The sequence below is a fragment of the Rhipicephalus sanguineus genome, chromosome 9 (assembly GCF_013339695.2).
Source record: "Rhipicephalus sanguineus isolate Rsan-2018 chromosome 9, BIME_Rsan_1.4, whole genome shotgun sequence".
NCBI lineage: Eukaryota > Metazoa > Arthropoda > Arachnida > Ixodida > Ixodidae > Rhipicephalus > Rhipicephalus sanguineus.
In genome coordinates, this window is record NC_051184.2 from 34,872,382 (window position 1) to 34,900,167 (window position 27,786).

Genomic DNA, 27,786 nt, shown 5'->3' on the forward strand with positions numbered 1-27,786 from the left:
TCCACCACACACAGCTGTTTTGCATCTGTTGAAACAGTTCTCGGTTAGTCGCATGCAAGAACGAGTTGCAATCAACCGCCAGGTGGCGACAATGCACACACGTCTTTCGGGTTTTGCTTCTGTGGTGGTAGCTCTACTATGCTAAGTGCTGTAGTCACGTGGACACCAAAACACGTGGTTTTTGTTGAGTTCGAATTAATTACATTTCTTTCTGTTTTCGCTATGTGCGTGTGTCGTTCTCCCTTTCCGGCTGTACGGCCGCAGCATTCATCCCACTTTTAACAGGTGCGTGAGTTGCTGTCACAGCTCCGTAATATACTTGAGCACGCTGTGATCAACGCGCGTAACTATTTTCATTCGTAACACCACCTGTCTGTCGTATCGTCCCAGGATGTCTCTTTTGAGTTCCCTGACACTGGTAGACCTGTGGGTTCCAGCAACCGTGATGGTACTCGGCGGTTTAATAGCGGGCATCAGCAGGAAGTTGTCTCTGCTCGCGAACTTGCGTTTCAAGGTGAGTGCCTCGTTTTCCCGGTCGACGGGTGGTCCCGTCCGAACACGCTTTTCGCAAATGAGGAAAAGAAAATAAATATGTAATGAGAGCCGAACAGTTTTGTCTGATCGCTCAGCACACGGCGTACGCTGGTGAACGCGCGATTGTAGCGGCGAACAATGAAGTAGATAGACGAAATGCAATCGCGTCGGAGAAGACATGCAAACAAGCACCTGTCGCGGTAAACCGAAAGCAGTGTATACATCAGACTCGAAACTCGCTTTAACACGTGCACAAGGCGCTGTGTGCATGTGCATTTGTTTCTCTATCGTGTGCGTATGCGCTGTATAACTTTTAAAGCGGCTTAGGAGAATTCGCGCCTCGTGATTGGTACGCATTTGCCACACGATATAAGCGGAAGACACTGCAGGAAAATGAATTAACATCGAGATTCAAATTAATCGACCCTTACAAGACTGCACACGGGCTTACGCGAGATTCCTTGTCCCGTTGTGCATTGTTTATTTTTGACTGTTCACAAAAGAGCCCGACAGCGAACTGTTTGTTTCTGGTTGGTCACAGAAAATATTGTACTACGTATTTTTATCTTGGGCTGCAGGTCGACAAATCGTCACTACGGAATGGTGGCGACTTGGTAGCCGATGTGCTTAAGGTAAGTACAGCCAGTTTCGGCGTGTTTTGCGAGGCTGTAGGCACTTCGTTAATTTATATTCAATGAGAGTCGTTTTCAGTTTGTCTATTTCCCGCGAAAACTGGTAGTAGAAGAGAGCAAAAAGCTTTGCAAGTGTGTGAATTCAGTGAACGTGCTGCTCGGAACGATACAGAAGCGCTGCGACTGACTGCATCGAATTACTAGGGCTTTGCAGCTCTGAGTTGACAATTGCACTGTAAGTGGGTATAGTGCTGCGCATGTTCTCCCCTGAATGATATACGTAATCCCCAATTGTAGGACCAGACAAATCTTTACAGAAGGGATGCTTAAGATTGACCTTTGCATTTAAACAGAGCTGCGCACTGCTGTTTGCCCTTCATCACTGCTGCGTGCCGAGTACACCGAGCAAAAAGTGGCATCGACAATCTTGTGAACAAGGCAGCAGAGCACGTTCAGGCCAGGGGAGCCCAAGACGTCTTGTTTTCAATTTCTTCTGGAGTCGACGCCACATCTTCCATTTATCATCTCTCCCGCTTAGCATAGATGCACCTAATTAGTCTTTTGTGAATGATAATTATTATTTATTTATTTATTTTTTATTTATTTATTGATTTGTTTCAGACACAGAATGGGTCTTGGATGGCAAGGCTAAAGGCAGAACACTGTCTGCCTGACTGAGGCCTTGTCACCCATACATTGCTGCAACAGTGAGGCAGCATAGAACACAAGGGCAGACAAATTTCTACAAAAGAGTAACAATAATAAATTTGTTACATGTAAATGAAAAAAGTAACACAATTTCTAAGAAATAAGAAGTAGTATACGCTAATACAATTTACAATAATGAAAATGATTAAAAGCGCATGTGATGGCCTGATAAATCCGTGTAAAGTGTGTAGTTATGGCTTAAAAGTTAGTGGGCCAATCTTGTATACACATGAGTGTGGTGACAGTTGTTGACAATAACATCACTGCTGCTTGGCATACACCTCATCGATATGCTTTTGTAACCGGTCTCGGTGACTTGGTAGTGACATTATCTGAAGCCAATAAGTGCCTGGACTGAAGACAGTATTCCGTCCTCCGTTGTTACTTTGGTACTCTCCACTATTAAATCCATTGGTGCAAGGAGCAACTTTATATTTTCTGATGCTACATTTAATGTTTTGTGAAAGTTAGCGGGACTCTTGGCTCAATCCTGTCTAGTGAGGAGATATTTAAAATGTTTAGTTAGCTTTTGCAGAGGCATTGAGGCATTCTCGCAAACCACAGCCGTAGCTCATTTGTAGTTCTTTATTGTGTTGTAGCCGTACTGTGTGAGATTTCTCATTGATTGGTACAAATGAAAATACTAGTGTGCATTTTTTCCTTTGAGTGCACACTTCAGTACATTATTTTTTAGCATCTTTAGTGCTGTAAGTCACATTAATATTTTTTTTGCTTCAGGTGAATATTCGTTATAAGAGAAATTGAAATCAGAGTCTGTCTTCACTTTGCTCTGTTATCAAGTGCAGTCAAGCACGATTGTAACCAACATGCCTTTCAAGCTGCTCATGCAGCCTTTTTTTTCCAGTCCTCTGTAATGGACTATGTGAAATGCCATCAAATTAAATAACTGCTTAGCACAGCGAAAATGTGGGTCACATGCTTTGTCGGCCATCTTTGTACATTGGCTCGCTAAACATGAACAATGTCGTCGTTAACTCGTGAATATTTTTTTCCAGGCTCACGATGTCAAGTTTTTGTTCTGCCTCAGTGGCGGTCACATTTCACCCATCTTGGTGGCAGCGGAGCGCGAAGGCATTCGTGTCGTGGACACGAGGCATGAGGTATGGCGATTACACAGCACTTCAGTAATGGTTTTGTAGTTGTCACCGTTTTAACGAAAAGCTCCTAACTGTGATCTCTGGCTTTCATTCTAATCTAAGGTATAATAATCGCTGAAGGGGTAAATTAGTGCGGACTAACTTACACGAGAAAGAGGCACAAAGACAAGTTCTACACTAACAACGTTTTAATATTAGGAAGGGGTTCTACATAAATATCCTCTGTGAGTCTGACGCTCGTCTTTCGGGGATGAACATTCCAAGCGGGAGGGTAACGCTTCGATTAGAGTTGCACTGAAAGCCTGTCTTGCCAAAAGAACAAAGATTGGCGTACAAATGAGCCTTGACGCCTGGTTTGACCTCTTGCACAACCTTCCTTGATGTACACATGTCTGTTTGCTATTGCAACTGCCTTTGATGTACATACATGTGTCAGTTTGCTGTCTTTCTGTATGCATTCATGACAAGTGGATGTTGTCTATAGAACCCTTCCCTGCCAACTAGACTGTTGCCAGTGAAGCACCGATCCTTTTCTTGGTTTCTTGCATGAGCTGTCTTTTGCTTGCACTAATTTAACGCTTCAGTAATGTAAAACCAACTATACTGGGGTATAGCTGATCTTGGCAGTGAAGCAAAGGCTACAGAGGCGGGGCTTCCGCACATTCGTGTTACTCCACAAGTAGTCTGGCAGCTTGCGGCTGATTTCAGTTTTGCTCGCTTGCACCGTTAACATGTTTAGAAAAACATATACGTGAAAAATGTGAATGGGAGAGACATTTCAATTGTTCAGTGTACATTTCAGTGTCATCTTACGAATGTATTTTTCTTGGAAGACTAAACAGCGTGTTTGTGGCCGCACACACTGACCCGCACACGTCACAGACACCATGTTTACATTGGAAAACAGGTGTACTGAAAATGTGGTGCTGCTTTAAGAAATGAAAAGAAAAGGAAGGCACTCTTGTAAAGTGAACAATAATTGTATTTTACCTACGATTTTTGGCAACTGTTTGAGTCTCATAATAAATAAAGCAGTATTTATTTCAGCAAGGCAAGTGAGAAAATTGTCAATAAGCTTAGGTACTGTATTTTGGCCTGCTAGCAGGCAGGCGTTTTGGTTCTGCAGCTTCCACAGTGCTGCCAAGAAAAGTCCCTGAGTATAGCCCAACAATCGATTCTTTTGAGGTACAGGAAAACGGGCTGCCTTGTGATAACGCCCACATGTTGCCTGCAAGGCACTGTCTGATGAAGTATTCTATAACCATTTTTTGTAACAACAGGTTAATGCAGTCTTTGCGGCTGATGCGGTGGCGAGGCTTTCTGGAAAGATCGGGGTGGCCGCCGTCACAGCTGGACCAGGTACTCGTCTTACTTGATGCTGTCGTACTTTCTTGGCCTTTGCGCACAATTGACATTTTTAAGTCGTTTATAATGCACTTAAACACTTCTGATGACCTTTTGCATGGAAGGTGCTGGCTTTAATGTAATAAATAAAATTTCAAGCAATCTCGGCTGCAATCTCTATGCAATTTGTTAGGCTGAATTTGTAATGCAACAGCTGTTTTTCAAATGCAACAAAAGTATTTATCACTTGCCTGTCTTATCTTATCCCATCGTTCCCAGCACACATTGACACAGTGCTTTCAATGCAAAGCAGGCTGTTGCATTGTCTATTACATTATGTCGTGAGCTGCAAGTCTTCGTGACCCGACATTCGATTTGTTAATTAAATGTAGCACTCTTTCTTTTTATGCGGCTGTATCAACTTTTTGCTAAGAATTGAGCTTGCTTCTACTGCTGTTGATTTTCCTGCTTGAAAAATATTGCAACATTTGTGCAGTCACAGTCATTATCAGCTGCAACATGGGTAATTAAAAATATTGTTAATTAAAGCAGAGTTCACCATGTCTTTCTTATGGCAGCTCTGGTGTTGGGTATCTTGGCCACTTCTGTTGATGGGCACAGCGTTTCAGCTCAAATTGAGGGCGATTGTAGTTTGTCGTTTAATTACCTTAGTTGGCTCATTTGACCTTTGAGTGATATCCCTCTGGCTTTCTTGTTATCTTTGCAAGCAGAATAACGAGAACACTTTTGCAGGTCTGACTAACACGGTGACTGCTATCAAGAATGCTCAGATGGCCGAGTCCCCCGTGCTTTTGCTGGCCGGTGCAGCTGCGACAGCTGTCAAAGTGAGGAGGAAAGTAGATAAGTATCTCGCATAACTGCTGCCGCCTCATACGTCGATGTATGAAGGGCTTGTTCCTTTGTTAGACTCAACCATTTGAACCCGACAGATAATTCGGCCAAAGAAATCATAGGGGACACTACTTGTTGTCTTTTTAAATGTAGTTTAGTAATTATGACGTAAATTAAACTGAATTAAAATGTACGAAAATTCACCCTTTCAAGTGGGGGTTTATTGGTCAGCTGCCGCCTCATGCAACGATCACTTGCCACATACGCCCTCTGGCAAAAAGAGTGTTCCACACTTGCCGCCTTGGCTATGAGCGGTGCTGGCTAACACTCACAGGGATTACACTTACAGAAATACTCAACGAAGGGGACGGGCAAGCACCCTCTGTCGTAGCTCAATTGGTAGATCCCCGGACATGTAATTCGAAGGTTGTGGGTTCGGGTCCCACCGACAGAGAGGGTGATATTTTTGTCCACTTTGATTCATTTCAATTTACGTCGTAATTACTACACTACAGTTAACAAGACAACAAGTAATGTCACCTATGCTTTCCTTGGCCTAATTGTCTGTTGGATTCAATTGGTTACACTCAAACCACATTATAACAAAGTCACATATGCCACAAAAATAACTTCATTATATCCGAAAATTCGTTATAAACGTTTGTTCATAACACTGCATTTCTGACAAGACTATTCCTCATTTACTTCGTTATAACCGATAATTCGTTATATCCATGTTCGTTATATCGAGGTTTGAGTGTATTCCCATAAGTGCATAGTATATCTGGATTCAAATGGCCCTGGAGGGAAACAAAGGTAGCAAAAAAGATTTGCTTATTGAAATGTTTGTTGAACAGTTACTGAGTTGACCATACTTTATGGTAAATATCTTTTTAATTGCAGTCCGAAAGTGCAGTTAATAACAGAGTGCCTGCAAAACATTTATAGGAGGCCCGTTGTTGCAGGCAGCTGTTTAGCAAACTTTTAGCCAAGCATTTCGAGATGCTATTTACTGTCAGGACGCTGATGCCTCGTGCATACATCTTATCTCCTGTGTAAAGGTTAACCTCAACAAAATTACGCTTGGGATACATAGGTTATAAATGAGTAGTGTATGCTATTAGAATCAGTGTTGGCATAGCTTGACAGGTAGTAATAATTTATTTTAAAAAATTTTTGATTTGAGAAGTTATGCCTATAGGCTCCTATCATGGTAGTTTACAAACTACAGCATTGAGCTGTTGAGTATGAGGATGTGGGTTTGATTCCAGGCTGCAACAGGCACATTGCGATGTGGGTGAGATGTGAGAACACCCGTGTAGTTAGGCTTAAGTGCACGGTAAAGATCCCCAGGTGGTCGAAATTAATTCGGGGTCACCCACTAGCGCTTGTCTAGTAATCAAGTCATGGTATTGCAATGTAAAACCTGAGAATTTATTTCTTTTTTTCATTGGAACTGTTGTTCTTACCCTTGAGAGCTACTTTTGGAGTTCTACAGAACTGACGTGACAGCCAGCACAATGTAACACTTTGCTCCTAGTGCCTTAATTTATATTTTCTAAGATGAGTTCTGAATGAAACTCCTTTTGTATATGAAAGTATTATGAGTTGCCGTGACAACCTTTTTTTATTCTCTAAAAATTTTTTGCATGCGCTAGGGACGAGGTGCTCTGCAAGACATTGATCAGCTGTCGCTGTTCAAATCGCTGTGCAAGTTCACGGCCACTGTCACTACAGTCAGGGACATTGTTCCTACACTGCGAACAGCACTGCAGAAGGCGCAGTCCGACACACCAGGTATTTTCACCTTCTACTACTGCAGTGGGGAAGTGGGCAGGGAGTGGGGTGTGCATACTCCTATTTACAATAGAACAGTGAGCAATATGACAGCACCCAAGAGCTCTCATTGAAAATGTCCTGTATTCCTTCCAGAGGACACTAGAAATGTTTAGTACTGGTCGTACTGGGTTCAACTCTTTGGGCGCTTTTAGACAAACTTTTCCAGGCAGCATGTCCTGGCTTGAACTTCACCTTTCAAATATGATTTAGCATAACTACACATTTGTTCTGTTTCTAGTGAGTTCTGAGATAACAGACCACTAACTAGAGATCTGCAAAATGAATAAGAGTACCTTGACAGGGAAACGATATAGGCAGTGGCATATTTGCGTCATTTATTTTTCTGTCATTTATCAGATTGGTCCTGCGGGCTTTCGCGGAACTGATTTTCCACAATCTGTGTTTGTGTGCTTCCACTTGTTAATTCACCCCCGCGCTGTTATCTGCTAGCCTCGTGTTTGGCTCTGGTACTGGTTTCAAATCCTGGACTAGAACGGCTTTACCGTAAGCTTATAAAGCTTTTCTGTCTGATGATAATAATAATTGTTGGGGTTTTACATCCCAAAACAGCTTTTCTTTCTGAAAAATCTGTATGGATTTCCTACGTAGCTTCGTGTTACAAATGGACGGATGACAGTGTTTTTATTCTCGAAGCTTCCTCCACCTTGCGGGCTCCTGCATTCCTAATTCGTCATTTGTCTGTGTGCATTCTTTTTTCATGCATCGGTGTTCAGCTGAAATATACATGCAGATTAGTTCAGAAAGATGTTTTCTCCAACTTGCTTCACTCATACATGTCATTTTCCCTTTATTTATTGTCTCTTTCTTCTCTAGTGCCTTTGTTTTCTTTGTGATCCGCTAAGTACACTTTGTGTGTTTGTTACAGGCCCTGTATTTGTGGAGCTTCCAATTGACGTCCTCTACCCGTATGGGATAGTGCAGTCCGAGGTTGGCTTCAAAGGAAGGCCGGGCAGCCTTGGACAGAAGCTAGTTAAACTGTATGCCAGCTTTCTTACCTCCCACTTCAGTGTAGACGAGTGTTACGCTATCACATGTCATTAATTTTACCCTCTAGGGGCAGCAACATTTGGTCGAATTAAAGTCCAACTGGAACAAAATTCTGACTCGCATAAAAAGCCTGGTTTTAGATAGTGTTGTGCTGCTGTGCAAAATTTGGCTTTTGAAATGCAAGCAGAAGCGTTACTAAAAGCTAGCAAAAAATGCTATTTTTGATACAGGAGTCACGAAAAGATTAATTGAAGAAATGAGCTTAGGTAAAATGAACTTGAGTCGATGGTAATTTGAGCCAATTGTTCCTAGATTCTTACCCATTGCAGATAGCTTGGCTTATTCACGGGTTGCTCTGGCAAACTGTTTTACGCATGTATTTCAATAAGGAACAAATGCGTGTAGAAAACTCGATTTGCTGGAGCCATAGTGAGTGAAAGTAGTTTTGTTTTCAGACTTCCAAATGCTAATTGTTGGTATCTGTATTTTGGCACATTAAAAAAAAAATGAAAGCAGGTACATTGGGTTGAGCTGAAGATTTGTAAAGTCACGAGCCTAGTTCGATGTTGATCCCATTTCTTATTTTTATTATCTTATTGGAATTTTTGTGAAAAACGTGGTCTCACTCGGCTTGCTGCAGATTCTTTGCTGAGAGTGAAATAATGGAAGGACCCTCTTCCAATTTTCTTTTTTCTTTTGTGTGTGTGTGTGTGTGTGTGTGTGTGTGTGTGTGTGTGTGTGTGTGTGTGTGCGTGCTTTGTCAGTCTTCACATGGAACTTTGCCTGCTCTATTTCCAGGATTGGGTGGCTGAGAGGGGTGGATAATGAGAAAGCAGTTTATTGAGTAAAAAGAACCTTTGCATTATAATTGGTCCAGGCGTTTCACAGGCCCTTGCGATACAAGATATACCTGAATTGTGAGCCTGTGTACTGCCTTCTGATCATCCTGTAAAACACCTCTGTATGTTCGGGAATGACAGTTAAAAAAGAAATGCTGTTTTAATGTGGTATGTTTTGTCAGCGTGTATGATCAACGTTTGTACGATGAAGTGGTCCCTAGTGTTGTCCGCTTGATGTATCTTGCCATGCTGTCAAGAACAGCTTTGTTTCCAGGATCATTTACTCTTGTAGCAGGCTGTTGAACACAAAATGAGACACCTAATTGGTACACAATGATTACTGTGACTTCAGACGTCGTGGCTGCTCCATAATTGAAACATCAGCCCCTTTGTATGTAGCGCATTGTCTTTCGTTTCAGTGCAAAACTTACCGAGTTGGTGGCTTTGAACACTGTTCTTTTGACAGTTGGACATTGTTCCCCACTGCACGTCTTCTTGCCCTCTTTGTCAATGTGCAGGTACCTGGATTACTACATGCACAACCTATTTGCTGGCGCATTCCAGCCCAGAGATGTCTCACCTCTGCCGGTCTCCATTCCCTTGGCAAGACCATCCGAAGGCAAGTGGCTAGCACAAGACGCAAAGGGTGACCGTTGCATAGCAAATCCAAGTGTGCGGACACTTTTAATGTTTTGAAGCTAAGACATTCAGTCAACTTTCAATTAAGGAGAATGTGAAGTAGCTTCTAGCGGTGTTTCTGTAATCAGAATTCCACTGAATTGGAACTAAGTAATGGTTCCTTGGCGGCTCACGCTTATCAATGGGTTCGACTGAACAGATTGCCTGATAGAGCAAACTTGCGTAGTTTATAGGAGGGTGTATGGAATGGGATGAGTTGCATAATACATGTGGGGATGACGTCGTCCACATTGGATGTAAGGTCGTCGTGATCACAAGCTGTACATAGATTGATCAATACTTCAGTGAACCAGTTGCACCTACACCCATATATTTGACTGAACTGATTCAGCCTGTCCATAGTAACGCAGCAAGACAATTTCTGACCTTGCAAACAAAGATGTGTGTGCAGGCCAAAGTAAGGCCATAACTTTTTTTCACTTTACCATGTGCTAAGCTAATATGGGCCAAGTCTGGCCCATGTTAGCTTTGTAAGAAATACTATTGATAACATTCTCTGTTTTGTCTGTACCTAAATGTATAAGGTTGCCAGCTGACATAGTTGCCTGAATTTGCTTTTACTATTTTCGGTAGACCAGCAAAAAAGAAAAAAAAAACAGCAAGGGCACATAAATTTCAAGAGTTTTGTATCTCCCTCGTGGGAGGCCTAGGCCAAGGCAATTAAATTGCTGGTTCTTAATAAAGATTATTCCTCCTCCTCCTTGTATCTCTCATTTTAGATATGAAACTCTCGAATTAAAGGACCCTCTCTTTATATGAGGTTTTTTGACCGCGTACCCAAGAATTTGAGTTTGTGTTCTTGGTACCACATCCTATATAGTACATACAGAAGAGAACTCGCTGAGGGTCTAATTAAAAGTGCGCGTACAGGCACACCACAATGTTTTGATTTTCTGGTTTTTTAACATGTTTTCATTGCATCCATGAACAGCTTACGTGATGATGCATAGTCGATCGATTATTGACACCACGCAGTCCAGCAGTGTGCGGAGATCATCTCGCGTGCCAAGCGGCCCGTCTGCATTGTGGGCAGCCAGGCAACGCTGCCTCCCTTACCTGTGCAGGAACTGAAGGCAGCACTTGAGGTGAGCACAATATAGCTGCGTCGGATTTTTTCACTCAATCTTTTGGTGCATGAGATGTATTTTTTGCTGTCTGTTTTCATTATTTGCCGCATTTGTCTGCCATAGCAGCGATCCTTGATGCCATAGAAAATGTAAATAAAAAAAAAAGAGAAATAAATGAGAAAAGGAAAGCTAATTTAGAAACTGAAGGTTCCACGGGAATTGAATGCAGGAGCTTTAAAACAGAAGTCCAGTACAGTTGAACTCGCATATATCGAACCCACAGACTATAACGAATTGTTGTGTATATCAAACACTCATAACATTGGCTTGAATATATTTTCTATATGTAAGACATTTTGTGTACAGAATTAGCTACATATAGAACTCTTTCATGATCCCCTTAAGATTAGATCTACATCCGGGTTCAACTGTACTACCATACCGTGAATACAGGTGTCGATGAGGTCCACTAGGTCATCATTGCATCTAGTCTGTCTAGTCCTCGTCCGTTTCGTTCTTATTCAATTGTGAACCAACTTGTCCCAAAAGATGTTCTGTTAAGTTCCTCAATGTGTTTACTAGATAAGGTGCCTACCGTATTTATTCGAATATAGGTCGACCTTTTTTTCCCAAAAATGTTGCCCATAATCAGCTATCGACCTATATTCGTGACCAAAGAATCTCGACCTATATTCGCGATCAAAGCGACCAAAAGCACCGCACCTATGCCGTTCAACTGCCGCGCCTGCTGTTCTTCAAGCAGTTCCTGCTACATACGCACATTATATACCATAAAATCTGGTATAAAAACCGTGCCCGTTCGTTTTTTCCGACTAAGTAACTAAGAAAAAGAAAAGTTATTTGTGCAATAGCTGCACACCGCCTTTTCAAAGCCCCCGCGAAATGCAGCCGCTCCGCCATGTTTGCGCTGGAACCCGTGATTTCCCTAGGTAGGCCGTGAAGTCCCTAGCCCCCTAGCCGTGCTGCCTGCCGACGCGCAGCCGCACTGGCACTGGCCAACACTGTACACTGGCCTAAGGACTCACTCTTTGGCTCTTTGTTTGTTGTTTGATCTGACGTGACGGTTCGCATTTGCAAATGCGCGGTTGCGACGGTGTCACGTCGGTAGCGCTACACAGCTGACTTCAAGCGTCAAGTGATACTTTTTGCCGAGAATTCCAGCAATTGTGCCGCTCAGCGTGAGTTCGACGTAAAAGTTGATTAGGGGTTGGCGGAAGCAGCGGGACCGACTGTTCGCGTGCAATGGATGGCGTCGTGCTTTTCGCGGCCCAGCAACTGGCAGGCATGACGCTCTTGAAAAAGAACTGAGGCTCCGGGCGTCAAGGAGGCCCTGCAGAAGGCCAACAGACCTGGTCGTCATACCGCTAGGTATGACGTCCCGGCTACATTAAGGACCGGGTGGCGAAGAGTTACAAAGAGTGGCTTGAAGGAGGATGCTGCAATGACACCGACGGGACGCCGCGAGAAGGGCTTCCCTCAATGAAGTTGCGACGTGGGTGAAGGACGCGCGGAAAGACTTGCCAGCGGAAATTATCGTGACTGGCTTTAAAAAGTGCTGCATTTCCAACGCAATCGATGGCAGCGAAGTTGACGTCATTTGGGATGCCGAGGATGCCTGCGAAGAATCCGACAACCTTCCTTGCACATCTGACGAACATGACACTCCCGGCAGCGACTAGGGCGCTAAGTTAATTGTAAATAAAGGTGTGCTATGTTTAAATTTTCCTGTTTCTAAAAAAAAAAAACATGGGTCGACCTATTTTCGAATATTTTTTTTTATTTCTCGTAGAGTGCTATAAGTAGGGGTCGACCTATATTCGTGCCCGACCTATTTTCGAATAAATACGGTATGTTTCCTAAAAAGCACATTGCACCGCTGTAACTTTATTTCCTTTTTTTTTTTTCAGAAACTGGGCATTCCTTGCTTCCTTGGAGGCATGGCTCGAGGCCTGCTGGGTCGCCACAGCGAGCTGCAGATGCGCCACTGCCGTAGGGATGCCCTGGCACAGGCTGACGTGGTCATCCTCGCAGGTCGGTCTTTCCTGCAGTGCATTTTGTGTGTAGTGATTGAGTGGTGGTGTGGTCTGTGACACCAAAGAATTGTGGTCTGAAGTTGTTGGCTTGGGCTAAGACTCGGCCTTGTTTAGGTGCAGTGAAGTGTGTGTTTCGTTATCCTGCAAACCCCCCATGAATCGGCGCTTAAAAAGGGACACTAAAGAGAAACAATGAATTGGTTTAGATTGATAAAGTGTGCTCGGAGAACTCTTGTGTAATTTATTTCACCACCATAGGTTTATTGTTAGAGGAGAAAACCAAGTTCAAAGTTTCATTTTTAAATTTCGTGCCGAACTTTGTAATTCGTGACATAAAAGGCTTCAAAGAGCATTTAACGTATTTTGGCGCCACTGGCTCGACGAAATTTCCACAAACTCGTTATGTCAAGTCTCTGGCCCCCTCAGAGGACAATGTACTTCGATTTAACTGATTAGGAACTACGTAGGCCCAAGCAGGCGCTGTCAAAAATATGTGAAGTCACGGCAAATGGTGCGGGAATTCCAAGGTGGCGTCGCCACCTGTATTTTCTTTCTGCGCATTTTCTCGCTTATTAAGCATCTTCTCGCAGCAAGCGTGGTGTTTTTGGTTTCGTGGAAGACTACTTTACTGATGCGAGAAAAATCATTTTGCTCTTTAATGTCCCTTTAAAGGGCCCCTATACCACCCAGAGGTCGAAATTTAATTGTGGTGTTGCAGTTGTGCGCCAGTCTTCAACAAACATGTAGCTGTGAGAACTTTTTGAGATTGTGCCGTAATAGCGGAGTTGCACGCGTGTGATGATTCAAAAGAGGCCAAGATCTGCATCAGTTACTCCAGGCACATTATCTTATAGATGCAACAAATCTTTGTCAAATTGCTCCTGTGACTTCCTCATGAGAGTGTTTCTATGTTTAGCATGTATTTCAATGGGAAATGAGGAATTTAAAATTCCTCCTGCAGTTGCCTAATAACATATTCCACAGGCACTTGAGTGGGGAACTGAAATTTTCTCCTGATCTAAAGCTCCAGCTTTGTTTATTTTATACCGAACCAGGAAGAGACATTACCGGACCGACATCTTTCTTGACCTATCGCAGGCTCGGTGTGTGACTTTCGCCTATCATACGGCCGTGTACTGAGCCGCAAGTCAAAGATCATTGCCGTTAATCGAAGCAGGTCACAGCTTTACAAGGTGAGACGGCAAATGTGAAGAAAGCTTTCCATAAGAATACAGTGTAGTTCTGTTTGTATTCCTCTGTGTGAGGCCATTGGAGTCGCATACATAATGCTTATTGTGTATACTGACACATATACACGTTTTTCATGGCGTTCAGGTTTCACCATCTAAAACAATTACATATGTCATTGCTCGGCGCACGCAACGCCTGAATGTATGGGAACCTTCTCGAATATTTCTGAATGTTCTACTGAGGATGTGTGTGCGACGCATACAGTTGAGTACATTCTGGAGTTGATGCAAGCACCAGTGATAATGCTGGAATGGTCAACGATGCACATATAAAAGCTGACACGTTTTGCTAAAGATTGGATAATCGTCGACCGACGACCCAACTTGCTGCTAGCATTGTGCTGCGAGTGTTTTGTTTCGCTGGGCACAGGCTCGCCAAGTAAAAAGTTCAATGTTTACCGGATTTAGCAACAACACTCCATCTACAGAGCAGTGCTCATCACCTAGCTCGAATGTGTTCGGACCAACACGGTTGCACGCAGTCATCATAAGACCCGAAAGTGGCTTGCATGCTTCTTGTCTTTTGTTTTTGTCACAGTTACGTCCCATTTATGGCCTGTAAAAATAACTCTACATGTCATGAGTCGCATAAGAGGCCGCTATTTAAAGGAACAACCATTATTGTTATATAGTACATCGTTGTTTGCTTTTTCTGATCAGAACTCGGATGCATTTTGGAAGCCAACGGTAGCTGTGGAGGCCGATGTTGGATCATTCCTGCAATCTTTGACCCAAGCCCTGCCCGACTTTAAGTGTGATCCATCGTGGATTCAAACGCTACGAAACATGGACAACGCCAAAGAAGAAAAGAACAAGTAAGCAAGATACACCAACTTGCTAGTTCACTTTGACTGTCTGTGTCCTTTCAATAATTCTGCACCGTAATACTACCTGCATTGAATATGACGTGTTGCATATAAATTTGGGTCGAGCTGCTAACTGAGAGGGTGAAAAATGTCCATAGACTTTTTTCTAGCACATATTAATAATCAAGATGAAGCCATTGCGTGTAAAATGGTAAATATATCTTATTTAAAGGTTAATACTATATATTTAACTATGGGGTTCTGTAACTCTGGGGGCAGGTTGCACATAGAGATAAATGTGACTGCAGTATCTTAGTTTCATGTTTTGTTTTTCTAATGCCATTACCAGCTGAGCTGGGGCTTTTATTTTTCCAGTTTATTGATCTCTGGTGAGTTAATACTTATTACCAAATCGGAATTATCCTGCTATAAGAAGAATTCAAAATTTTATTTTGCTGGGCTAATGGAAGCAATCGCTGTCCTTAAAACTTGGCAAGAAGTTAAGGTTAACAGCGCGAAAATAAGACACGGCGGACAGGAAAAAGACGAGACAAGCGCTGACTTCCAACTGAATTTTTATTGACACGAATGCTCTTATATACCCGGGTTAACAGAAAACAATCGGTAACAGAAGGTGAAAACATAAGCAAAGATATGAAATAACTATACATCAACTATCACTGAGCCTGCTACGTCAACTCCCGCATCCCAAAAAACAGAGCTCCCTGTCTGACAATGCAATTGATGGCTTGCTTACGCACGTGCCCCTTTCACGCGCCATCTGAGCTGCCTCAGAGATTATACGCTCATGCTCTTCTTTAATCTTATCCACGACTGTGGTCCTTTCAAACTGCGGAGTGCACCCACACGTGCTCACGTGAAGCGCCAGGAAGCCATCTTTGCCATTACGAACGTTATTGGCGTGTTCCCGTAAGCGCTCGTTCAGACATCTGCCCGTCTGGCCCACGTAGCACGCGCCGCAGGACAATGGGATCCTGTACACCACACCCTGCGCGCAGTCGACAAACTGCGTCCTGTGCTTCACCACGCACTGTTTACCGCGCCTCTTCACGGGGCAGGTCCTATTAGCCAACTGGGCCAATTTGTCTGGAGCACTGAAAACAACTTTCACGTTGAGGCGTTGTCCTATTTTCTTTAGGCGATGTGCAACCGTGTGCATATACGGAATGACCGCCAACTTTTCCCGCTTCTCCGCTGTGCTGCGCTCTTCGTTACGGTCACTGCCCTTACGTTTTCTCTTTCTGTGCATTGCCTCTGCCACAGAAATTTCTGTGGCAGAGGCAATGCACAGAAAGAGAAAACGTAAGGGCAGTGACCGTAACGAAGAGCGCAGCACAGCGGAGAAGCGGGAAAAGTTGGCGGTCATTCCGTATATGCACACGGTTGCACATCGCCTAAAGAAAATAGGACAACGCCTCAACGTGAAAGTTGTTTTCAGTGCTCCAGACAAATTGGCCCAGTTGGCTAATAGGACCTGCCCCGTGAAGAGGCGCGGTAAACAGTGCGTGGTGAAGCACAGGACGCAGTTTGTCGACTGCGCGCAGGGTGTGGTGTACAGGATCCCATTGTCCTGCGGCGCGTGCTACGTGGGCCAGACGGGCAGATGTCTGAACGAGCGCTTACGGGAACACGCCAATAACGTTCGTAATGGCAAAGATGGCTTCCTGGCGCTTCACGTGAGCACGTGTGGGTGCACTCCGCAGTTTGAAAGGACCACAGTCGTGGATAAGATTAAAGAAGAGCATGAGCGTATAATCTCTGAGGCAGCTCAGATGGCGCGTGAAAGGGGCACGTGCGTAAGCAAGCCATCAATTGCATTGTCAGACAGGGAGCTCTGTTTTTTGGGATGCGGGAGTTGACGTAGCAGGCTCAGTGATAGTTGATGTATAGTTATTTCATATCTTTGCTTATGTTTTCACCTTCTGTTACCGATTGTTTTCTGTTAACCCGGGTATATAAGAGCATTCGTGTCAATAAAAATTCAGTTGGAAGTCAGCGCTTGTCTCGTCTTTTTCCTGTCCGCCGTGTCTTATTTTCGCGCTGTTAACCTTAAGTATGCACAACCAACTAGCCCAGTCAGCCACTTTATTATTGGCAAGAAGGACTGAAAAATTTGCTTGTGTACATTACTTTACTTGTTAAAAAAAAAATTAAACCATCTGCAGTTTGAGAAGTAAACAGATAAGTAAACAAACTGCTTATTATGCACAAAGTTTTGTAATCAGGCTTTCCCATGCCTGTGGCTTGCTGCAGCTGAGTTGGCAATTCTATCACTAGCAGGACTGTTAAAACTGAAGCGCATGTTTTCCAGGCTTGGTCGGTACAAAGAACGAAAGGTGATAGAAATGGTGTCGTCAGTGTGCAAACTGACGCCTTATTTAAAACTTCAGTTTACAGAGGCCCACCTTAGTTAGGTTGCACAAGATGTGAGATGGAGCATATCTGAGGATTTTCCATGCTCCTTCTGTACATCAGCTTTCGTCAAATTTCAGCCTTCTGGCAGTGTACATGCGTCACTATAATTTCAAACTAGAACAAGAACTTCTGTTACACTTTGTACTATTTTTAGCTTCATTAATTTTTTGCGTGGGATGCACACATTTTAGGCACGATGTCCACATTTGTGAACACCTTGCTTTTGACAGTTTTGTTCAGTGGTGGCAAAGCAATGACGACCGAACTTTGGATGAATTAAATTGCACTCATGCTTCGAGCCTTTCATTAACTTCTTTTGATGCCAAAGTTCCTCACAACCGGCTGCACAATGCATACTATCGCATAAACCAACATCCCACCACCATGTGTTTCTCGCGATTGAGTCTTGAACTTCTCTGAAAGCGGTGGGCTAGGTGGAGCATATTTAGAAGCAAAGAGCTTTCAGAGGCAGACACTTCTCACTTTGGCTAAGCTGGCAATAAATGTGTATTGTGTAGCAGTACTAATGAAACAATCTTTGCAAATCTGCAGTTCTGATAATTGTATAACTTTCTTAATAGCAGTCTTTAAATGTCATCTAAACTGACAGCATGTGTGGCTTGCGATTTGCGGATATGACACAGGCCCCCGCACACTGCGTCTGAGATTTCTCAAGTGTGGTAAATTGTGGCCGGACCCTAATCTCGAAGGCTGTGCCAAGCAGTCGTGTTTCGAGTTATGTATCACTTCCAGCGAGTAGCACTGTCGGCAATTAAAAAAAAAAGAATTTCAGTATCGAAAACATACACGTCTTTTAGCCTTTCAGTACTCATCAACTCGTGCTTCAATTAGATTTCTTTTTTCACAGTTGCTGCTACATGCTTACGATATCTGAAATTATATTTTTATGTGGTCCTGAGCTGCTGTACAGTAGAACCTTGATGATACGCTTCCATTGCGTACGATTTCCCATTGCCAGCATTCGCGGTGCCAACATTTCTCGGTGCCAACATTCTGGTACAGTATGTTTTTTCCTGCATTTGTTTCAAAAACGTATGAAGAAGGTTCTACTGTAGTCAGCCTTCAACTACGAGGGAATACATGGTGCACATTAGACAAGCTGTACTGGCTCTTCTTTTTCGTGCAGCAGAAGGACAAAACAGGTTTAGTTTTGAAGGGCTTCATGTATTACGATTGCAGAGCGATGGTAGATGCACCAGCTGACAAGCACCTGAACCCTCTGAAGGTTCTCAATGAACTGGAAGCATCTCTGCCGGATGACACCATCCTGGTCGCCGATGGTGGTGACTTTGTCGGAACTGCAGCCTACATTCTCAGGTGGGCAGAGTCAGAGTGTAGTTGTGTCTAAAACGTCCCTGAAGCATTGCAAAGTGCATTCCTTATTTATGGAGCACCTCGTATGGCTGGATGTCTCGTAAACATGAGTACTTCGTCGCTTTAACCGGTGCTCTTGTTCGGAATCATGAAAATGCTGAGAACCATCCATTCAGTGCAGTACACTCTTGTCTCATGTGCTCGAGCTACACGCTGGAACGAGAAAGTAGATAGAGTCAAAACTTCGATGTGGCGAAGTCTTTAAAATCAACACCTTACGTTGTAGTATGGAAATTTGACTATTTAAGCAAAGTATACTGGTTGCTTACCGGTCCGTTTCTATGGAAGGGGGCCGAGAAAAATGGAAGAGTTATGGAGCAGTCCGAAAAAACAAGCTTCAATGAACAAAAAAGTTGTTTTGTTGAAACCAGAGTGCCTGTGGTGAACTTGTTTATAGTTTGATGCTTTGCCAACGAAGTCCTCTCACAGCCATGCTGAAAGCTGAAAGAAACATAAGTCCAACACTCCGTGATGATAATTGTAAGTGATGATCGTTATGCCATTGTGGCTTGCAAGCATCACACCGTTTTCCTGTTCGATCCAATGAAGGCAGCACCAAAGCCTGCCAGGCATTGCTAAAACAAGGGAGCTTCACTTTAATATAGCTAGGAAACGAGGTCACAACTTGAATCGCGGCAGCTGTGTTCACAGTTGTCGCATTTTCTGCTTTGTGACACTGCGCGCAATGTAAAAGCAGCTCCTCATTAAAACGATGCGTCCCAAGTCACAGATTCTGTAACAATTTTATTCCTTTGGTTTCATGAATCTCATAGAGCGGCTAGTCTCGGTATTTATAGTGATGGATTGCTGGCATTGTTACCCTGTCTGAGCTAATGAGGAAAGGACCCCCCCCCCCCCCCCCAAAAAAAAGGAAGAAAAGGAAAAATTAAATGGATTGTTCCGAATGCACTGCGGGTATATGTACTTGTGTTCTTTTACAGGCCGAGTGGGCCATTGAGGTGGCTAGATCCCGGTGCCTTCGGAACGCTGGGTGTTGGTGGGGGCTTTGCCCTGGGCGCAAAGTTGTGCCATCCTGAATCCTTGGTGGTAATTATATATGGAGATGGCTCTCTCGGTTATTCCATGCTGGAGTTTGACACCTTCGTGAGGCACAAGGTGAGGCTGATTATGCAACAAGTTTTCGTGTATGACAGGAGTGTCCCTTTAAAAATGTGTTACCTATAGGCGTGCCATTGTCCCTCATTTTGTGACACTGTATTTTGTAATGACGAGTTTGATCGTTGGTTATGGATGTGATCTTCCTTTCGTGTAACCGACATTTTGCTTTGCATTCTCACTGTAGCCTCGTGATGTGCGGAATTTGTTCTGCGTAAGGGATACTCTGATTTAACCAGATGTGATATTGTTTTGGACTGCGCTGTAGTTTCTTTATGCCTTAGTTGGCTGCAATGAAATAGGTGAGGGCATTGTACCCTTCAAACCTTCAAGGGGATAATGTGCGAGATATTCCGAGGCACTAATAGGCAATAAATAGGATAAGTGCTGAACTTAAGGGGAGATGCTACTCGAAGACACTTTTTCTTTAATATTCACCCTAGAGCAATGAAACTTGAGCTGCTTATAGAACTTTTTATGCTGATTTCAAATATATAATTAGTTTTCTTGCAAGTTGCATACTTTTAGTTCTGCAACATGACAAAGTGAAAAACTGAAGCATTTTGCCCCCCCCTCTTTTCAGACCTAAACTTCAATAATTTTTTACAATTGATAGTTCATAATGTTTCAAATAAAGTGCGGAATGCAAATAACTAATTAGGAAGTCCATACAAAATATGTACTAGACGTGAAAAATTTTAACGTTGGAAGTTCATATTTCTCCTACCCTAGTAAAAGTTTACATAACCTTTTTTTTTATTTTATAATAAGAATATCGAAACTTAAACAAGATAATTGCATTTCTCGTACTTTGGAAAAACTTTGGGAAAAATTTCATGCAGATCTGAGCACCAGAAGTACCCGAAAAAGGAGGGGCACATTGACAAAAATGGCAAAATTTGTGTTTTGAGAAAAACGAGTTTTAAAGTCAAAATTGCATGTTTATTGATCAAAGATGTCATTGAATGCAACGAAATTTGTACACAAGAAAGAACAATCCTCCTTGTAGTGGCCACTGCCATTAAAATGCGCCAGCACCATAGGTTTGGCCCTCACGGCTCTTTCGAGCTGACTCCTCGACAAGAGATTTTTTCTTCAGCTCACGCCGACGGGCCCTTGCTTCTTCTGTTAGTTTTTGAGACATTTTTTTCTGGCGTGTGCTGTCCCGTGATGTGCCAAGAGCAACCAGATCATGAGACGGGAGCACGCCAAGCTCTTCCAGAACACGTTCAAAACTGGAGTGCCCTCGATTAAACCAACATGTTCAGTGCTGTCATATCAGCAATCAACGAAGACTCGTCGTCCTGCGATTTTTCTTCGTCTTCGAAGAGTCCGATCTTTTTCTGGGAGGCACTCACATATTCGAATGCCGCGGCAAACTCGTCGGACGCATCGGCGTCACTGCCACTACGCCTTGCGGCAGCAGACGATCTTTTCGTGGTTTGAGTGTTCGGCTTTGATTTGCGCCGGCGTCCTCGAAATTTGTGCGTCGCGTGAAACTTCACAGGCCGGTGACCGCGCTTCCTACGGCTTTATTCATCAATAACGGATAAGCACTCGAGAAAAGCGTTGTTCAGCTGCGCTGCTCGACGAGACACGGATCCTGCAAGTAGGCTTCACAGCACACACAGGCGCGCAGCGGCCAATGGCGGCTCCCGATCCGTACCACGTGATTTAAAGCCAGTCGCGGCGCTCGAAGAAGGCGGCAAAAGCGTGCTTCTCTTTATTATTTCTTGCGCTGCAGCAGCGCGGGAAACCGTTGTTATTTGAAGAGTGAGGCTCGGCTCTTCGCCTCATGCGGTCGACAATGGTGAGCGGCGGCGCATTATCAGCGGCAAGGTGCTCGAAGATGACACACTTTCGGCCTTTTGACAGCCACCTTGTGCTCTTTAGACGCAATTTTAAAGCATTTCCAGTTGAGTCTCGACATTGATTTTTTTTTCAGAACAGTAGAGGTACTAATCTTAACAAAACAGGCGAAAACAAAAAATCGATAATTTTTTAAAAAACTCGTGTTTTTCGACCCGCATCTCCCCTTAACTCAGACAACTGCTCATGGCAATAAGATATTGTGGTCAAAGTTGGCAGTGTGACTATTTGGATGATTCTATGCTGTGCTAAAGAAAGAATCACTCTTCACAACAGCATAATTATAGTCAACCAGCACAAGTCATTGGTGGAATGTTAGTGGAATGATTAGAGATGCAGAGAATTGCAGCCATTTTTTGCCTGGTGGGACACATTTTTTTAACGATGAAGCAGACTATCAATTAGTACTGTTCGTCATACAGTTACTACCTGAGGCTGTCATTTATCTATGAGGTAGTTATCTTTCAGATGCAGGCTGATGTATTATTTCATAACGGGTCATTTTGTCAGTTTAGAAACCACAAGATACCTGTATTTGACCTTTGCATCAGCTTGTAGTTGAATAACTGTAGTTCTGCTATGTCACAAGATGTTTGGTCATTCTGCCTGTAGCCAAACCAACTGGTGTTGCTCGCATTATTACTGCAGCAAGTCTTACTTGTGTTGTATTAGAACTTACCCCTCTTTTTATCAGTATATATAGATCAACATAGTGAAATGTTATCTTTCAGTGTGTATGGTTCCCACGCTCAGTGTCGAAACTTATGGCAAAGCAAGCAAAAAATTAGGACAGAAGTATAGTAGATATTATGGCACACATCTTGTTCTGGTCTAGAATTGCATGTGCTCTGTTTACAGGAGCAAGAACGGGCCATTTTAGATGCCTTTATGGCATTTTATTTCACTTTATTTATGTTGTTTGATCCAGGACTGAATGACCACTTCTGAGGTAGCATGTATGTGACATCATTATAGAAGCATCAATTTCTTTGCACATTGAATGGACACTGATGGTTACATTTGGCTTTGCCATCCAGCCATAAAATCATGCAAAACTTAGCAAACCTTAGAAACATTGAGGGCTCCGAAAAATGCCTTTACACTTTGTACAGGGGCTGTATTTGATAAAAAGTTCTCTTACTATGATACTATTTATTTTAATCACCTGTCCTGCTGGGTGGCCGATTACAGTGATAGGGCATCACTTCATGAGAGTCAGTGATGAAAGGAGAAAGATTTGCAAACGAAAAGCATTGTTACAGAAATGCGATCCTTGATCAGCATGGGTGAGCCATCAACTTCGGGAAAAGGCTGAAAGTGTGGTTTGGCAAAATTAACACTCGTAAAGTGAGAAACATCGGGCATGTCTCTATTCTATTTTTGTTTCCCTTTCCCTTCCTCGTCTTTATTCACAGATTCCAGTCATGGCCGTGGTTGGCAACGACGCGTGTTGGATGCAGATCTCTAGGGAGCAGGTCAAAATGTTCAAGAGCAATGTTGCTTGTGGGCTGAGTGTAAGTACTGTACCTTGAATGCTCTTTAATGATGGCGCGTTTTTGGGCAGGTCGTCCCTGAAGCATTCTTTAGTACACAGTGTGCATATTGAGAAAAATAATCATACAGTAAAAGCTAGTTAATTTGACCCTCATTAATTTGGAAAATCGGATAATTGGGATGTATTCTCTGGTCTCGGCAAGCATATGCATTGTTTAACGGCATCAAACTTATTATTTCGGTCATATTTAGCCGTAACCCACTCAATTCAGACGATCCTCGGAGCACACGGAGTTGGTGGTAGCAGTACATAATAAGGGAGGGGTTCAGAGCATGTTTTGGATTAAGACACTGGGGTCTTGAGCCGTGTTCACATTGTGAGTGAAGTCACCAATGACGAAAATTGCGGCTTTTACACTGATCGCACGTAAAATATGTACCAGATTTACATATTTATCATGAAAATGAAAGTGCATTGATGTAACAGACATTTGTTTATTGTTTTCTTGATACTTATGATGATTCGGTATCCGGTTAATTCGGTAATTTTTTCCAGTCACGTGAAATCCGAATTAACCAGCTTTTACTCTATAAAAATGTGCCTTCTCTCTGTGTTCTCTAAAATTTACACTAAACAGTTACTGCCTGTTAACTTTGCAAACTGTGCCTGATGTTAGAAATTGCTCTTATATTAATTCTCCTATTGTTACTACGCTTGAAGGTGCAATGCTGTTCCAGAGTCGCACATTGCCCATGTTGCTCCTTCGCATTCATGCTGCTTTATTGTGGAGGCCATAATTATCAGTACAGTAGTGTTATTCTCTGCCAGACGACTTCTCAATCGTTTCTCTCATAAGAAGTCCTTTGCAGTTGGTTCTGGTTTGATGAATCGGCTTAGTCCAACCAGTAGACAACAGATGGTTATCTGCATTAGTTGTTGGTGTCCCAGCACTTACGACGCGCGACTGGTACTTCAAGAAACCAAACATTATAGACACATGGCTTAGATGTTTTGAGATTTTCACAAGGCACATTTGTTAGCATACTGAATAAATGTTGTGGAACTCTTTTACCATCTTTACGAATGTCTGGTAAATTAACTTTAGCAAAGAACGCTCATATGAATAGCTTGTTATCTGCTGTTACGTCTTGGATTTATTAGAGCATCCACCAATTACCTTTGACATTTGTCTCTTGCAGTACACGGACTACCACAAGTCGGTCGAGGGCCTCGGTGCAAAGGGCATGCTAATGTCACTGCCAGACAAGGACCGGCTGGCCGAAATCTTTAAGGAGGCACAAAGGTTGAACGCAGAGGGCCACAGTGTGCTCATTAACTGCCTTATTGGCAAGACCTCCTTTAGGGAAGGGAGCATCTCGGTGTAACGTCGAACACACTGCCTTTGTCTGTTCCTGTTCTGCGGTGTCGTTGCGGCTGCCCAGCTGTGATCCAGTGTAAGAATCGGGCGACGTGTGGTGGGTCCACTTAATTTGCTCATGCCCCACTATTCGTTTCAACAGTGCAACATGGGAAACATCTGCATAGTAGCATTCCACCTGCCATGGTGGCTTAGTGGATGTGGCACTGCGCTGCTAAGCCTGAGGGCGTGGGTTCAATTCCCAGCCACGGCTGCTGCATTTCAGTGAAGGCAAAATGCGAAAAACGCCCGCGTGCTTACTTTGGTGCACTTAAGAAACCACAGGTGGTCAAAATTAATGCAGAACTCTCCACTGTGGCATTCTAATGTCACATCTACCTTTAAAAACTGCCATTAGTTAGCTGGTCTTCAGTTTTCACAATACTCTAGTGGGCATTCTTTTCTTTAAGCGGTATAATTGTAATTGGAATTGCTTCTTGCTACAGGTAGCAAGAAGCAAGGTCTGCTGAATAACTTGCATAACATCAGTTCTTGTGCGGTGCGCAAAGTTTTGTCGAAGTCGCTGCTCCACACCTGTTTGCTTCCTCGGGTGCTGCAAAAGGGGCAGAATTGCATGTTGGTGCAATGAATTGTACAAAAGCACCATCTGTGAAGCCTCCGGCCATTCCTTGGACACTATTGTGCACTTGTGAACTGTTGCTATAACAACTAACCACCTGTGTTTGGAGAAGCCTCTGAGCATTTCCTTTGCTTCTTGTGTTACTTGAACTGCAGTTCCATTTTTATTCAGGGCAAATCCTGTTCCAATTCTTAATTTGTAGCTGGTGCTAACTAGACAGATGCTCGCCAGTTCTATCAAGTTTGCTTGTACAGCTGTGAGCAGTACAAGAAGCACTGCTGAATTCGTTTTAGGCAGCGTTTACTGTGATACATGGACTTACAATCACATAAGTTATGCGCAAATTCACTTTATATTCAGCGATTTAGTCTTGTGGAACATGTTTTTATGTCGGGCATAGATCTTATGCCATTGTAACCGCTTGAACGTGGATTTGGGCATTCCATTTAGTAGTGCTTCAGTGAACACTTCAGTAAGTATCTGTAGAGAGTACTGCTACTGCTGAGAACTAGTACAGAGGGACCAATTATTGATAGAACTGACAACGGCTGAAGCTACGGGCTGCGTATCACGTCGCAGACTGTTTTAATGCATCCCCTGCCTGGATAGTGTTTCGTTATAGTCTGCCATTTAATTAAAAAAAATTTAATATTCACCTAGTAGCATATGGGAACATTTTAATGAATGCATAGAGGCCCTCTTTGTAGGACTTCCTGTCCATGAACAAGTGCACGCACTAACTGATTTCCACATGTGCCTTATGATTTTCGGTTTCACCAAATGTAGAGAGCGTTATGCAGAAGAACCGGTGAAAAAGAAAATTACTTGAACATATGAGTATTTTTATATCGTAGGATGTGTGCTCCATAATTTACTCTTGCATTGAGTTTATGTGTGACTGCTGTCATAGCTGAAAGGGATGGAATGTTAAGACTACGGACATTTTTAGTTTAGATTATGAGAATGTACATAATGATAACACATACTTTACTCATAATAGCACGACTTCGTCACAGTAGTGACAGTTCTCATTTTTTTGCTTATTTACCATCACTGAAACTTAAACAAATAGCTGAACTAGTACTAAAGTCTCCTTGTTACCAAATTTACCTTTTACGCATTTTCTAATGAAAGACTCGACAACGCTAAAGCTGACATTATTTGATGAGTAGTAGTAGTAGTCGTAGTAGTAGTTTGAGTGTGGTTTGAATTTGCACCTTATGTTGTAAAGTTTTATACGTTAAATACAACCAAACATAACACTGAAACTATAACGAACACGGATATAACGAAATATTGGTTATAACAAAGTAAATGAAGAATAGTTTTGCAATACATACAGTGTTAGGAATATACATTTATAATGAATTTTCGGATATAACGATGTTATTTTCGTGTAAGATCTAACTTCGTTATAATGAGGTTTGAGTGTACCAGTTGTCGTGATTTTGCAACATTGCAACTGTACACTGTACTCGTAAATGAGCGAAAGAGCCTCAAGCGATAGGAAGCTATATTGGTGCGTATCATATTCAGTTTCCTGGCACCAAAATTTTCGCCAACAGAGTATCCAAATAAGTATTCTATTCTTACGTCATGTTCATTTTTGTAGCAGCACATTTAGCATGTCACTAACAGGGTATTGAATGGGAAGTGATCTACAATATTGTTTATTTTCAAACAAGACTAATAAAAATATTTCCAGTTCAGGTTGGAACTTCAGTTGCAGCTGAACTATGCTACCTCATTTGCAAATGTGTGCGAGATTGCCGCAATGTTAGGAGTGTTGCAGCAAAAAATGTCTGGAAATTTGTACTATGCGGACAAACTAGGCTTGTGCAAATATTCGAGCACTTCGATTATTCGAACGAATATTACAGTATTCGAATTTAAATTATTGGAAATTTTGAAGCATTTGAAATGAACGAATAGGTGTATATTAATCCGCATGTAATCCTCCTGTAAAAGCGGTTTCACTGCAGTGGAGGGGTGCTATGCCGTGAATACACCTATCCAGGGAACTCCGCACTGCCGAGAAGCCCCACTTTAAGGTTCAACGAACCTTAAAGGTTCGTTGAACATCGATTCATCATTTTTTAAGTTTAAAAGCTTGTTATACCGGCTTTGATGCTCTAAGTAAAGTAAATTCTAAAACAACATATTTTACAGGTTCTCACTTTCATTCTACCAAAAGTCAAGACCTGCTGCTGTTCAAAGTTGCTTCCACTTCCCTTGAACCAAAAAGAATGACATTTGCTTATGCCTTGTTTCAATTTTAAAATATAATGTGCAGGTCAGTTGGGTCATGACAAATATGCTCATTTTTCTTTACGTGATATATGCTATCCGAATTCGATTTGAAATTATTCGGCCAAATCACTATTTGCTTCGAACCTAAAATTTACTATTCACACAAGCCTAGGACAAACCTTTGCAAATGTATTCAATGTCTGTGGCAGCTTTTGCATAGTAAACTTTTAAGGTCCTGTGAAAAAGTTTCAATGATCAATGCACCACAATGTCTGACATCTTGAAAACAAAGCTGTCTAGAGCACTGACCGTGCATTTTTTTTATTGCACTAAAAAATGCGAATAAAACGCTTAAGCCTTGTCTTTTGTATAAGCCATCACCACCCGATAAAAAACAAGATGGCTCCGTACCCCGCAGATTTTAATCCAATAGGATTGACTTGATTCTGCTCCAGAATGGGGCATAGCGCTAACACAC

The 27,786-nt window shown here is 42.7% G+C and overlaps 1 protein-coding gene across 2 annotated transcripts; it reads left to right on the plus strand.

The window, feature by feature from the left end:
- The first annotated feature begins 159 nt into the window (after nucleotides 1–159).
- Nucleotides 160–27,630, plus strand: LOC119404961 (2-hydroxyacyl-CoA lyase 2). Of its 2 annotated transcripts, XM_037671691.2 has the most exons (17): nucleotides 160–285; nucleotides 391–514; nucleotides 1,113–1,166; nucleotides 2,891–2,995; nucleotides 4,273–4,351; nucleotides 5,090–5,181; nucleotides 6,847–6,985; nucleotides 7,914–8,025; nucleotides 9,393–9,493; nucleotides 10,549–10,658; nucleotides 12,569–12,692; nucleotides 13,793–13,887; nucleotides 14,605–14,759; nucleotides 18,387–18,524; nucleotides 19,523–19,697; nucleotides 22,982–23,080; nucleotides 24,261–27,630. In XM_037671691.2, the coding sequence occupies exons 2-17, from the start codon at nucleotides 392–394 to the stop codon at nucleotides 24,444–24,446; spliced, it is 1,887 nt and encodes a 628-aa protein (XP_037527619.1). In that variant the 5' UTR covers nucleotides 160–285; nucleotide 391; the 3' UTR covers nucleotides 24,447–27,630. The 2 variants fall into 2 exon arrangements, with proteins under 2 accessions (XP_037527619.1, XP_037527621.1); XM_037671693.2 differs by lacking the exon at nucleotides 160–285 and having other exon boundaries at nucleotides 299–514.
- Nucleotides 27,631–27,786: the final 156 nt, after the last annotated feature.

Coding starts and splice junctions, on each gene's coding strand:
- LOC119404961 (XM_037671691.2), top strand. CDS start 392: ATGTCTCTTTTGAGTTCCCTGACACTGGTAGACCTGTGGGTTCCAGCA. Junction 1,167..2,890: donor TGGTAGCCGATGTGCTTAAG/GTAAGTACAGCC, acceptor ATTTTTTTCCAG/GCTCACGATGTCAAGTTTTT. Junction 13,888..14,604: donor GCAGGTCACAGCTTTACAAG/GTGAGACGGCAA, acceptor TTTTCTGATCAG/AACTCGGATGCATTTTGGAA.